Source organism: Carcharhinus amblyrhynchos, chromosome 9 (genome assembly GCF_965287045.1).
Source record: "Carcharhinus amblyrhynchos chromosome 9, sCarAmb.v2.hapA, whole genome shotgun sequence".
In the NCBI taxonomy this organism is placed as follows: domain Eukaryota; kingdom Metazoa; phylum Chordata; class Chondrichthyes; order Carcharhiniformes; family Carcharhinidae; genus Carcharhinus; species Carcharhinus amblyrhynchos.
Genome location: NC_137332.1, coordinates 16552937 through 16566435, shown reverse-complemented (window position 1 = coordinate 16566435; position 13499 = coordinate 16552937). Strand labels below are relative to the sequence as shown.

The 13499-nt window shown below is 43.0% G+C and overlaps 1 protein-coding gene across 2 annotated transcripts in view; it reads left to right on the top strand.

Moving 5' to 3' along the window:
• Positions 1–310: 310 nt before the first annotated feature.
• The window catches only part of LOC145347609 (divergent protein kinase domain 1A-like), a 69427-nt gene continuing 56238 nt past the window's right edge, over positions 311–13499 (top strand). For both annotated transcript variants that reach the window (XM_080195227.1, XM_080195226.1), the window contains exon 1: positions 311–649. In XM_080195227.1, the coding sequence (XP_080051353.1) occupies positions 584–649 (66 nt within the window). In that variant the 5' untranslated portion in view covers positions 311–583. The remainder of the gene's footprint in view (positions 650–13499) is intronic.

Genomic DNA, 13499 nt, shown 5'->3' with positions numbered 1-13499 from the left:
GAACAGTGACTGGATTTCACAAGTACTTCAGTGGCTGTAAAGCGCTTTGGGACATTATGTGGTCGCCAAAGATGCTCTATAAATGCAAGTTATTTTTTCACAGTCGCCAAAACCTAATTTTGAGGTCAGTCCATCCGTGCATGCATGCCCATTGGAAGTGTGGGCAAGCATTCCCTGCGCTGACTCACCTCATTGGGATAGGTAGGGGGGGGGGGGGCCGAAGCAATTATTTTGACCGCGTTTACGAAACAAGTTGTGATCGCGCCACCCCCCCCCCCCCCCAGCTCCCCTGCACAAACACACACACACACACACAAATTGCGTCGGCTAACTCCGCCGGATTGGCCGCTTTGCAGGAACAGCTGCGCCTTTAAGTGAGAGTGGTCGGAGTGGAGGAGTAAATGACAGCTTCAGACAGAACCGGGGGGGAGAGTGAGGGACAAATGAAGCCGGAACCGCACGCGGTGCGGGCGGTGATTTGTGTGGGTTGGAGTCAGGCGGCTGCCAAGTATCGGAAGGCGTGAGAGAGAGAGAGAGAGAGAGACGGGGAAGCGGCGGGGGCAGTGGATGCGCTCCATTCACCATGGCGAGGGGGCTGCTTTCCCGGGCCTCGCTCAGGAAGATCTGCGGCAGCCACTACTACATCCAGGTAAGGTCAGGCCGGCTTTATCCCAAACAACAACACCCGCCTCCTCCTTCCATTCAGACCGCGATATAAAGTCGAGTGAGCGAGATTAAAAAAGTGGGGAAAGGAGAGAAAAATATATATTTTTAAAAATCCCCTACCGGCCGTTTATTTTTGAAAATTTGAAAGCGTTCAGCGGCCGGGCGGCTGTCACGTGAGGCCGCCTCCCGGCCGGCGGCTCGCGCTCTCCATGGAGACCCCGGGAATCAGCCAGTGAATGAATGGCCATGGCGCAGTGGGAGCAGAGCCCGCTGCAGCGTTCACACACTCACCTCTACAGCCCACTCGCAACGTGTGTGCATGTAAAACATACATGTGTGTTTTAAAATGAAATTCATGTGTGCGTATATAAAACATGCATGTGTTTATAATACAGCTTGTGTGCGTATATAAAACATGCATGTGTTTATAATACAGCTCGTGTGCGTATATAAAACGTGTATTTTAAAATGGAATTCGTGTGTTTAAAACATGCATGTGTTAAAATAGAATTCATGTGTGCATATAAAACATGCATGTGTGCACACATCTCCAGCCTGACCACGTCTTATGCTCCTTATCTACATTCATTCACATTAAATTGCTATTACTAACCCCTCTTACCAACCCCTTTTGAATAGTGATTTTTTTTCTTCTCTTCCCTCCTCCCCCACCAAAAGAAAGTCTGGGCAAAAGGGCAAATTCAATGATCTGTTCCCCTGCCATGGAGGGGAAAATGTTTTCAGCGGGTGTGGAAAATCCTAACGATTGCTGTCTTTGCAGTCGGATTGCAGCACAAACCATTTTATAGTGGGGAGATGATCGATGTCAAATGAAAGCTACCAAAATGGATTATTTTTGCTGTAAAATGTGTGTTCGGTTCCCTCGGAAAGCACGCTTGGCTTTTCAGCTTTATTTGGTTATTTGTCTGAACTGAGTGGATGCCAAACTATCTAGAAATGCGGTGGCTTCCCCAAAAGAGGGGTATAAATCGTCACGCCGTAGTTGTGTAAATCCTGAAGGGATGACGCACTTGTAACTATGAATTAAAATGTTCTATGAAAATATAGGGCTTAATCTAAAACTCAATTGGTATGTCGCGAATTTATTTTCCTATCGTTTGCTTGTACGTTGCTCTGATTGTGCAACGATGGTGATCAGCAGCAGTCTTGCCTTAATCTGAAGAGACGGACAGAATAGACAACATCAATTGTCAAGAGTAGTGATTGAACGTAGGACTTTGTCCACAGTACCCGTTGTCGTGCGAACAGTTGTGTACACTCAGATGTAATTTCATATATACAGGATGCAGCCCAAATTTCCCCCACCAGGTAGATTCCATCACTTGGGTCCCTTTTGCTTACAGATAATGGGTCAGGATAGAATTAGGCTCAGCCATGGCGATCCCGCTCCCACCCAAGGATGAAGTAAGTAAATTGGTGACTAACAAAGCTGACGCATAAATAATGGACACGGTGTAAAGTACTGATACCGAGTTGAATTGAGAGGATCGATGCATACAGCAGAAAAAGTGACTGCGTAGGTTTAAATTTCTGAAACATTTGATTAGTTTTTTCATGTTACTTTTTATTAGCTTATCTTGCATGACATTGTATATTTTTTCTGACACTTGGCTAATGCATTTAAAAACTCGCAATCATTGCTTCAACTTCAACAAAAAAACATGAAATGCTGGAAAATCTCAGCAGGTCTGACAGCATCTGTGGAGAGAAACTTGAAGAGTCATCCAGACTCAATGTTTGTTGGCTTTATTCTCTCTCCACAGATGCTGTCAGATCTGCTGAGACGTTGCAGCATTTCCAGTTTTTGTTTCAGATTCCAGCATCTGCAGTCATGTTGCTTGAACTTCAGCTAGCTCCATCAAGACCTTTTTCCACAACTTCACCTGGTTCCATCCATTCCTTTGTTATCTCTGGATTTGACTATTCCAACACACTCTCCTGGGGGACGTGGGGGGTGTGAATTGCCCCCCAAAAGTTGTAAGTGCTGAATTTGCATAAATCCTACCTTTTTTAAGTGGGATTTTCAAAATGAATCTCCCACCACCTGTGCACTGCAGAGTACCTGAGAGACATTCATGCTGAAATCTGTGGGCAGGGCCTATTCCCACTGGAGAGGCCATTAGCATAGCACTGAGTGGGCTACTGCGCATTTGCCAGTCTCAGCGCAAAGATTGGCACCTGCACAGTGGCCCGCATTGCTGGCCTCCTGATTGCCGGCCAGCCCCAAGACCCCACATCACTTCTCCCCCACTCCCAGTGGTCCTAACCCCCACTCCTCCCAGTGCAGTGGGCTGAGAGAATCCCCCCCCCCCCCCAATGAAGTCAATCTCCCTTCTTCTATTGTTTACAAACTTTACTGATTCAAAACTCTGCCCATATCCACCATGAACCAATTCACCTATCGCCCCTGTGCCCAATGATCTACATTGGCTCTATTTGAGCAACATCTCAATTTTAAAATGGCTATCCTTGTTTGCAGATGTCTCTCGGACCTTGCCTGTCTCTAGATCTAACCTTCTCCTGTCTCTGCTCTTTGAATTCTGACCTCTTGAGAATTCCTGATTTTAATCATCCCACCTTTGGGTTGTTAATAGGATAGCTACATTTCTAGAATCCTCATAAAGCAAAAGATAATAGTGACTTGAATACGTGCTGTTGGAATTCCTTTATCTGCAATATCTGTAGATGAGTTAACTTTATATGCAAGTATTCACGTAGTACAATTTTTATTCAGATCCCATTTCAGCAATTGGACTTCAAGCTGTTGAATTGAGTAGGTGGTATGGAAGTCCACTGAGCCCTCTTAGTCATGGATTTTTCTTTAGCTCATCTTTCCCCCTACCTAATCTATTGGATGCAGATTGGGAGAGATGGTGACACAATGGTAGTGTCACTGAACGAGTAACCCAAAAGCCCAAAAAGACGTTCTGGGGTACACAAGTTTAAATACACCACAACAGCTGGTTTAAATTGAATTAATAAATCAAGGGGCAGCATAGTGGTTAGCACTGCTGCCTCACAGCACCAGGGTTCCATGTTTGATTCCCAGCTTGAGTCATTGGTGTGTGTTTCCTCCAGATGCTCTGGTGCCATCCCCCCCCAGTTCAAAGATGTGCAGATTAGATGAATTGATCATGCTAATGTGCCCCTTAGTGTCAAGGGGACTAGCTAGGATAAATATGTGTTGTCAGTGCAGATTAGATGGGCTGAATGGCCTCCTGCACTGTAGGGTTCTATGAATTAAAAGCTAGCCTCTAATGGTGACCATGACAATTACCATTGGTGATTTAAAAACCTATCTGATCTTTTAGGAAAGGAAATCTGCCATCTTTACCAAGTCCGGCCTACATGTGACTCCAGACCAACGGAAATATAGCTGACACTTAACTACCTTTGGAAATGGTCTAGCAAGCCACTCAGTTCAAGTAGAATTAGAGGTAGGCAATATCTCATCGAATTTAAAAAAAACACCAAACTTTGATTTGCTTTAACCAAAATATTGGGTGGGATTTTTCACACTCCCTGCTGCATGTTTTGCAGTAGTGGAGGCAGCCCACCATTGGCTGGCAGCAGGATCTTCGGGTCCCAATGCTGTCAACAGAATTCCCTGTTATTTGCTCCCTTTGCCATTGGGGCACCCACAGCGGCTCACCATTGGCGGAACCAAAAGATCCCGCCTGCAGGAATGGCAGGAAAATCCCATCTGTGACATTCTTGCAATGTAGCGAGGATGGTGTAAAGGAACTTAGAAATAATGAAAGAAAAAACTGAGGAGAAGCATTGACTATAGCAAGAGTAAAACAGCAAGATCTTAAAATATAGAAAAGGCTTCAGAGCCAAAGGTGAAAGAAGTTAACTTTTAGTCGTCAAGCTGTTATTGTATCTTGTACAGGAGCAAAAGAGACATGCCTCGTCATGATTTATTTTTCAGATTACACTTCAAAAGAGATGAGGAGAAATATTATTACAAACCAATGGAACTGTATTTTAGGCACCAATGAGAGCATTTCCAAGTTGAGCTCCATGCAAGATAAAGTTACTTCTACCTCCTTAAATCAGAAATTTGAATACCTCACAGTGCTGATGTGATATTTTTATTCCATTTAGCCCCAGTTATTCTGTGGCCCGAATTGAGATTGCCAATTGGTACCAAATTAAGAAGTGTTTTGTTCTTTAGACACATACTTACAAAATTGAATCTGTCCAAACTCATTTCAGCAAGGCCTCGCATAGCCAGAAAAAAATAAATAATTTTCACCCATCAGTTTCGGCAGGATTTCAACTCAGAATCCTGTTTCTCATCACTCCCTTTCCCATCTCTGCAGACTGTTGCATCATTCCACGAGCTGCTCCATCCACTGTACCAGGTGGAAATTCATTCATTCCATGTATGGATGAAATTTTATGTGAAGAGCCACCTGATACTGGCTTTAAATTCACTTTTCATGCTTTAGAAGTAATGTTCCCTTGTCTTATACTCAGAGTTTAGTTTGAAGCTTGGACCATAAGATGTAGGATCTGAAGTAGGCCATTCAACCCATCTGCTCCGTCATTCAATGAGATCATGGCTGATCTGATACAATGGAATGGCTTTATTTGTCCCTTTTTTCCAGGATGAAAATATATAAGTTGGTATTTTCCATCAAACAGTAGCAATTGGCCTTATGATTCTTCCTGGCACTTCATGGAATCGTAGAATCCCTACAGTGCAGAAGGAGGCCATTCACATTGTTGTAAAGCCTGAAGGATAACACACAGAAGGATAAACAAGGTGTTTGTTCCTTTTATTGTTGCGTCTTATTGGTGGTTTCAGCAAGCACTACTGGATATCTGATAAGAACATAAGAACATAAGAAATAGGAGCAGGAGTAGGCCATCTGGCCCTTCGAGCCTGCCCCGCCATTCAATAAGATCATGGCTGATCTGTCGTGGCTCAGTTCCACTTTCCCGCCCTCTCCCCATAACCCTTAATCCCCTCTCTTATCAAAAACCCATCAACCCGCTTCTTAAAAATATTTAGCGAGGCAGCCTCCACCACTTCAACGGGCAGAGAATTCCAGAGATTCACCACCCTTTGAGTGAAGAAGTTCCTCCTCAACTCCGTTCTGAACCGCCCCCCCTTTATCTTGAGGCTGTGCCCCCTAGTCCTACTGTCTTTTTTGAGCGGGAAGAGTCTTTCCACCTCTATCCTATCCATCCCATTCATCATCTTATACGTCTCAATGAGATCTCCCCTCATTCTTCTAAACTCTAACGAGTACAAGCCTAGTTTATTCAGCCTCTCCTCATAGCTCAACCCCCTCAACTCCGGTATCAGCCTAGTAAACCTCCTCTGCACTCCCTCCAAGGCCAAAATATCCTTGCGCAGGTGCGGCGCCCAAAACTGCACACAGTACTCCAGCTGCGGCCTCACCAGTGCCCTATACAGCTGCAGCAAGACCTCCCTACTTTTATATTCAATCCCCCTCGCTATGAAGGCCAGCATCCCATTCGCCTTCCTGACCACCTGCTGCACCTGCAGGCTGGGTTTTTGCGACTCATGCACAAGGACCCCGAGGTCCCTCTGCACCGTCGCCTGCTGCAGTTTTTCGCCACGTAAGTAATAGTCCTTCCTACCATTCTTCCTACCAAAGTGGACCACCTCACACTTGCCAACATTAAATTCCATTTGCCATTTCCTGGCCCATTCGCCCAGCCTATCTAGATCCTTCTGCAGACTCTCCACACCCTCCGCACAATTTGCCTTTCCCCCAATCTTGGTGTCATCAGCAAATTTCGACACCCTACACTCGGTTCCCTCCTCCAGATCATCTATATAAATGGTAAATAGCTGAGGCCCCAGCACCGACCCCTGGGGCACCCCACTAGTCACCAACCGCCAATCTGAATAGCACCCATTGTCCCCCACTCTCTGCCTCCTATTTGACAACCAATCCTCTATCCACGCTAACACCCTACCCCCAACTCCATGTCCTCTGACCTTCTGCAGTAACCTCTTGTGAGGTACCTTATCAAACTTCCTCTGTCTCTATAATTCTTCTAGTCTCAGAACCCTTTCTAATTCTGGCCCCTCAAACATTGCTAATTTGAATTGGTGTAGCATTGGAGATTGAATACTCAGTTGCCAAGGTCTGGCATCCTTCCTCTAAACTTCTTGCTGCTACTTTTCCCCCTTTTTAAGGTAGTCAAAACCTCTTTGACCAAACTTTCCAAATTACCGTATTTGGCTAGGTGCCAAATCTCATTTGGTAATATTCCTGTGAAGTGCCATAGGGCATTTTATTCCATTGAAGGTACTACATAAATAGAAGTTGTCATGGTTATTGTATTCAGTGCAGTCTGTCATCTTTCCATTTTTCAATCTATTCCCTTTCTCTGGTTTCATTGCTTTGCACTTATAGAATCATAGAATCCTACAGTGCAGAAGGAGGCCATTCAGCCCAGTGAGCCTGCATCAGTAACAATCCCATCCAGGCCCTAGCCACATAACCCCAGGTATTTACCTGCTAATCCCCCAACACTGAGGTACAATTTATCATGGCTAATCCACAGGTGGTAGGAAGCCCATGTAGATACAAGGAGAATGTAAATGGAGATAGTCACCCAAGGCTGGAATTGAACCTGGGTCCCTGGTGCTGTGAGACAGCGGTGCTAATCGCTGTCACTGTGCACAACACAAAAGAATGCAATTCAGCTGTTAAACCCTAACTGCTGCATGTCAATTCAAATGGCGTATGTACTCTTAAATTGATGCAATTCACATGCTGTGCTTCCCTTTGGGCATGTTTCTTATTGACCAGTATACTTAGTCATTTAAAAAAATCACAAATTGAGAAGTGATTCTGAAATTGACATTTTCCATAATCGTGATTGAAAGCATTTATCCCAGGAGAGACATAGACTAGAAAGATCCATGTTGTCCAGTCAGTTTGATTCTAGCTTGACAAAAATGCCATAGTGTTCCCTGAGCTACAGGGTGGCACAGTGGTTAGCACTACTGCCTCACAGTACCAGGGATCCATGTTCGATTCCTGGCTTAGGTCACTGTCTCTGTGGAGTTTGCACATCCTCCCCCGTGTTTGTGTGTGTTTCCTCTGGGTGCTCAGGTTTCCTCTCAGTCTGAAAGACGTGCTGGGTTGGTGTATTGACCTGAACAGTGTGGCAACCAGGGGAATTTCACAGTAACTTCATTGCAGTGTTAGTGTAAGCCTTATTTGTAACTAATAAATAAACTTTACTAAACATCAGTTCAGCACTTGGTAGTTTTCCAGAAATCCATGTGCTTCTTTTTGAATCCTTGAAGATTGGATTAGATTCGACTGATTTTTCTGCGATTGACCACCTCATGAACCAAAATAATGGCAACCTGTGTAAGGTTCTGAATGGTGATCAGCATATGTGGCCTGTACTCCAACAACAATTCTATGTTGCTCTTAAACAATTAAATGCAGGATCAGTTCAAATTTTATAACCAGTCTTTTACCACTAGAGATCTCTTTAACATCTATATCTGTGGCTTCCTTTCCATAAAGTCATGGCTCTTTACATATGCTGATGACTTATCCCGACCTTTCCAGGTGAAATAACCTCAATAACCAGCCTCCCATCCATTGACTCTGTATACGCTTCCTGCTGCCTCGGCAAAGCAGCCAGCATAATTAAGGACCCCACACACCCTGAACATTCACTCTTCCACCTTTTTCCTTCAGGAGAAAGATGCAGAAGCCTGAGGTCACGTACCAACCGACTCAAGAACAGCTTCTTCCCTGCTGCTGTCAGACTTTTGAATGGACTTAAGTTGCATCAAGTTGATCTTTCTCTACACCCTAGCTATGACTGTAACACTACATTCTGCACTGTCTCGTTTCCTTCTCTATGAACAGTATGTTTTGTCTATATAGCACGCAAGAAACAATACTTTTCACTATGTTAACATGTGACAATAAATCAAAAGACACTGAGAAAGCAGTCACTGAAAGTTGGTGTTTTCTGGAAGTCTACCTCAGAAAATGAAAACTTTGTGCAGACTGTCATTTCAGTCTTCCATTTGAACAACTCAAAGGCCAGGAAAGAACTTCATGTCCAGTTCTGTGGCCAAACACTCGCCCACTATCCAATTACAAAATATCTTGGCAACACCCCCAGAATGCCAGAGCCAATATTAAAATAAGAGTAAACCTCGTATGGAAACTAGCAGGTATGACCTGGATCAATAGAGCCAACTTGCTATGCACTGCTTTGCTCACCATAGTCTACCCAACAGCAGAGTACCGCTGCTTAACTGACCTTGGGCCGCCACACAAACACAAATATCCATATCCAGGAAGCCATGAGGATTATTTCTAGGATGTTAAGCACAGAACAGTTCAAGTGGCTTCCTGGTACTGGCGCATGTTGAGCTTCCTGCAGGGAAATCATCCTCCTCAAATAGAACCACTGGCTGACAGCTAACAAAGCATTCCCATTGACTCAGGGCTTGAAATAAAAACACACCACCTGAAATCCTGTAGTCTCTGAGAACACACCCTACAAACTGACAACAGCCTCACCTCTTGATGGCAGGCTTCCTGGTTAACTACAAACACCATCAACCACAACCTGGTAATGAACTTGAGTGGCAAAGACCCAGATTTTGACCTTCCATAGAAAATCTGGACAACCTTTGACTACTTGAGGACAGGCCAGGTAAGATGTGGCCACTTGTTTCACAAGGAACAATTCAACTTATGACTACAGCCATCCAAATCAGACCATTGCCCAATGTACTGAATCTTTGTACTGAGAGATTCATTCCTGGTAGCATCGTAACCATTCGCATTGTCAGCCAAAACTTTTTAATGGATTGTTAATCATGACACCAAAGAATAACTGCTTCCCCAACTACAAAAAAATAAGATTTTCAGGAACAATAGGATTATGTAGCAATTCAAATCATTATTTTTAAATTTTTTTTGCTGTTAATGGTGTCTAAAACAGCCCAATACATGTTTTATTTATGATTACTTTGCAGAGAGATATTAAAATTTAGATTTTTTTCAAGTGGGAGAGTACACTTTACTGTGCCAATTCAACTATGTGCCACAGAGACCATTATGTCTATACCAATTTTTTTTGCAGTAACTTTCATGATTTAGTTGGAAAAGAATATCATTGGAGTACTTGAAGATTTTATACAAAATGTCTGCTCTTGGGGAGCGTCCGTTCAAGTTAAAAATATGGCAAATATTGGAAATTTGAAATAAAATCAGAAAATGGTTGAAACATAACACGTCATTCAACAAATGTCAAAAGGACAGACAAGTTTTCGTTTCAGCTGCAGACTGTTCGGAACTTAAAGACAAGCACGTACAAAATAATGAAAGTACAGTCATGAATAGGGGGCTGTACAGATATCTAAAAACTGTGAAAAATTGTGAGAGATCATGTGTGGAATGATCAATCATTTTCTGCTTTTGTGTCAGAAAAGTTGTTTGGAATAAAATTGGAGGAAGCAGAAGTCTGAGAGACATCATTTGATGTACAAATATCTTCTCTCAATTAATATGTAGCTAAAACAAATATGCAGTTCCTTACTTTTACAAAGCATTGCAGGGTTAGGTCCTGGTTGCAATGTTTGATTTGATGTCACATTTCTATACAGTGAGAAGTATTATTTCTTGTGCACTATGCGGACAAAGCATACCATTCATAGAGAAGGAAAGGCAAAAGTGCAGAATGTAGTATTACAATCATAGCTAGGTTAAAGAGAAAGATCAACTTAATGCAAGGTAAGTACATTAAAAAGTCTGGCAGCAGGGAAGAAGCTATTTTTGAGTAGGTTGCTTTGTGTCCTCAGACTTTTCCTGATGGAAGAAGGTGAAAGAATGAATGTCTGTCTGGAGTGCGTGGCATCCTTAATTATGCTGGCCGCTTTGCCAAGGCGGCGGGAAGTGTAGAGTCAATGGATGGGAGGCTAGTTTGAGTGATGGACTGTGTTCACAACCCTTTGTAATTTCCTGCAGTCTTGGATAGAGCAGGAGCCACACCAAGCTGTGATAAAACCAGAAAGAATACTTTTTCTATGGTGCATCTGTAAAAGTCAGGAGTCGTAGCTGACATACCAAATTTCCTTTCTCTTTTGAGAATATAGAGCCATTGGTGGGCTTTCTTAACTGTAGTATCAGCATTGAGAGATCAGCGCAGATTGACAGCAAAGGATAATGTGTTCGTGATATATAATGCTTTCCAAAGTCAAGCCCAGAGGGTACGTCCCTTGTTGCGGAGTTCAGTTCCGATTGTGTTTCTGTTTGCAAATAGCAATATGAAAATCCTTGAAACAAACAATGCTGCAGCTCAATAGGCTTTCTGTGCCTCTGGCATGCATTGAACAAGAGACTTTTTAACTCCACGAAGCCTGCTTGATTTTATGTTCTATGTCTGGTATGCTTGTTTGTATATGTGCAAGAAACAGTACTTTTCTTTGTATACTAATACGTGTGACAAGTCAAAAGTATCCTGTTTTTTACCCCCAAAATAGCAACGTGGGATGCTTGAGTGGTGAGATGGCAGGGCCGTGTCAGCTGTAAGGTTTTTGTAAAAGTGCGTTGCCTTCAAAAGGCACAGTGTTAGTCCAAGATTTTTATGCACAAAACTCGGTAACTAAAGAGACAACAGTGTTATCAACTGAGCCAAGCTCAACTTCCTGGAATTCCCCACCTAACCACATTGTGGGAATACCTCTAAAGAGATCAATAATTTTTAACTGGAAGTTTGGATTTTTTTTAATGGCTGAAAGGATGTATGACAAAATTTCTTGTTTTGAGATATGTATTGTAACCAAAGCGGAAAACACTTTGCTAAAAAGCTTTGTACGCAACCTTTCAGAAACCCTTTCCCTTTCAAAACCTGCTTTAGTAGTACTGTGAATAATTTGGGCCCTGTATCCAGGTAGAGAAGCTCTTTCCATCTTTGAACTAAATAGACAGCCATTTATAACCTAACATTTTCAAAATTTTTCTGGGACTTTGGAGCCTTGCAGTCTTTCCATTGTTTTAATCTCTAACAAGCCACCCAGGCTTACTGCCAGGCAGACCTCAGCAGTTCACATGACCTCTTTCATTTGCCTTGAATTAATGAGAATCCCAAACATCACAATTGTAACAAAGTCTTTTCTTTATCATTCAGTTATACTATAATCAAAATTTTGGATATTGTGATTTCTTAAAAATATCCCTTCATGGGCTGGGGACATTACTGGCAAGGCCAACACTACAAGGCCATTTTGAGGGCAGTTAAAAGTTGGCCACATTGTTGTGGGTTTGGAATCTCGTGTAGGATGGCAAATTTCCTACCCGAAAGGAAAGAAAAACCAGGTAGGTATTTGTAGTGCCAAATGGCCACTATAACTGAAACCAGCTTTATATTTCAGATTTATTAATTAAATTTAAATTCCACCAACTGCCGTTTGAATCCATGCCCCCATAGGATTATCCTGGGCCTCTGGATTACTATATAGAACATTACAACGCAGTCCAGGCCCTTGACGTTGTGCCGACCAGTAGAACCAATCTAATGACCCTCTGACCTAAACTATTTCAATGTTATCCATATGCCTATCCACTGACCATTTGAACGCCCTTAAAGTTGGCAAGTCCACAACTGTTGCAAGCAGGGCATTCCACGACCTTACTACCCTCTGAGTAAATGCTACTATGCCACTGCTTTTTCCCTTGCTGCATTTGTTCTTCCAGGCATTAGGGATGCAGGTTTGGAAGATATTGCCAAAATCCTGCAGGTGGTACAAACTGCAGCTATAGTTTACAACAGGAATGGAAAAGTGGATGTTTTAAAAGCTATTCAGTCAGTGCGGTGGCACAAGTTAGCACTGCTGCCTCACAGCGCCAGGGACCCAGGTTCGATTTCTTTGATAACTGTGGAGTTTGCACGTTTTCTCCATGTCTGTGTGGGTTTCCTTCCCAGTCCAAAGATGCTTAGGTGAATTAGCTATGGTAAATGCATGGAGTTACGGGGATAGGGTGGGGGTATGTAGACATGGGTAAGATGCTGTTTCAGAGAGTTGGTGCACACTTGATGGGCCGCATGACCTCTTTCTGCACTGCAGGGATTTTATGGGTCCCTGGGGCATAAGAAGAAATCCAGAAGTTCATGCATGTTGCTATTTGTAATAATGGACTTTCTGCTGAATCAAAAAAAGGATGCTACAAGTCACATGACCATGTTTCTTTTCTCTGTGGGCATCTCACACCTCACTGTACAGATTCCTTGTAATAACAAAACCAAAAGTCTCATACATTGAAACCTGTTATGCCTGCAAAGCTGTGAACAAACTCATCTCATACTTGGTAATGTCCAAGTACATTTCAAAAGAGAACCAAAGGGTTGTCATTTGAATCCATAACCTCACCTTGCAACCAGAATCGGTGCATCTGCCTAGACAATGGCTTCCTGACACTTGATCCTCAAAATAGATGATAACTGAACAACTAATGACAGGGACATTCAGTCCTGAAATCATAGCCAGTTCCAGACATAGGATAAGCATCTTTCTGGGAAGTTGTACTGAAAGAAGGTCACATGACTTAGGACCATTCTGGAATCTTTATATGCCTTTGAGAAGTGGGAAATCCTCAAGCATGCTGTTCTAACACCAGCAGCTTGGTTGTATAACAGTCAGCTACCATATCTCAACTGCATGAAGCCTACTTGATTTTAAAAGTCTTTTGCTCAATGCATGCCAGACGCACACAGCCTACTGAGCTGCAACGTTGTTTGTTTCAAAGATCTTCACATTGTTATCTGCAACCAGAAACTTG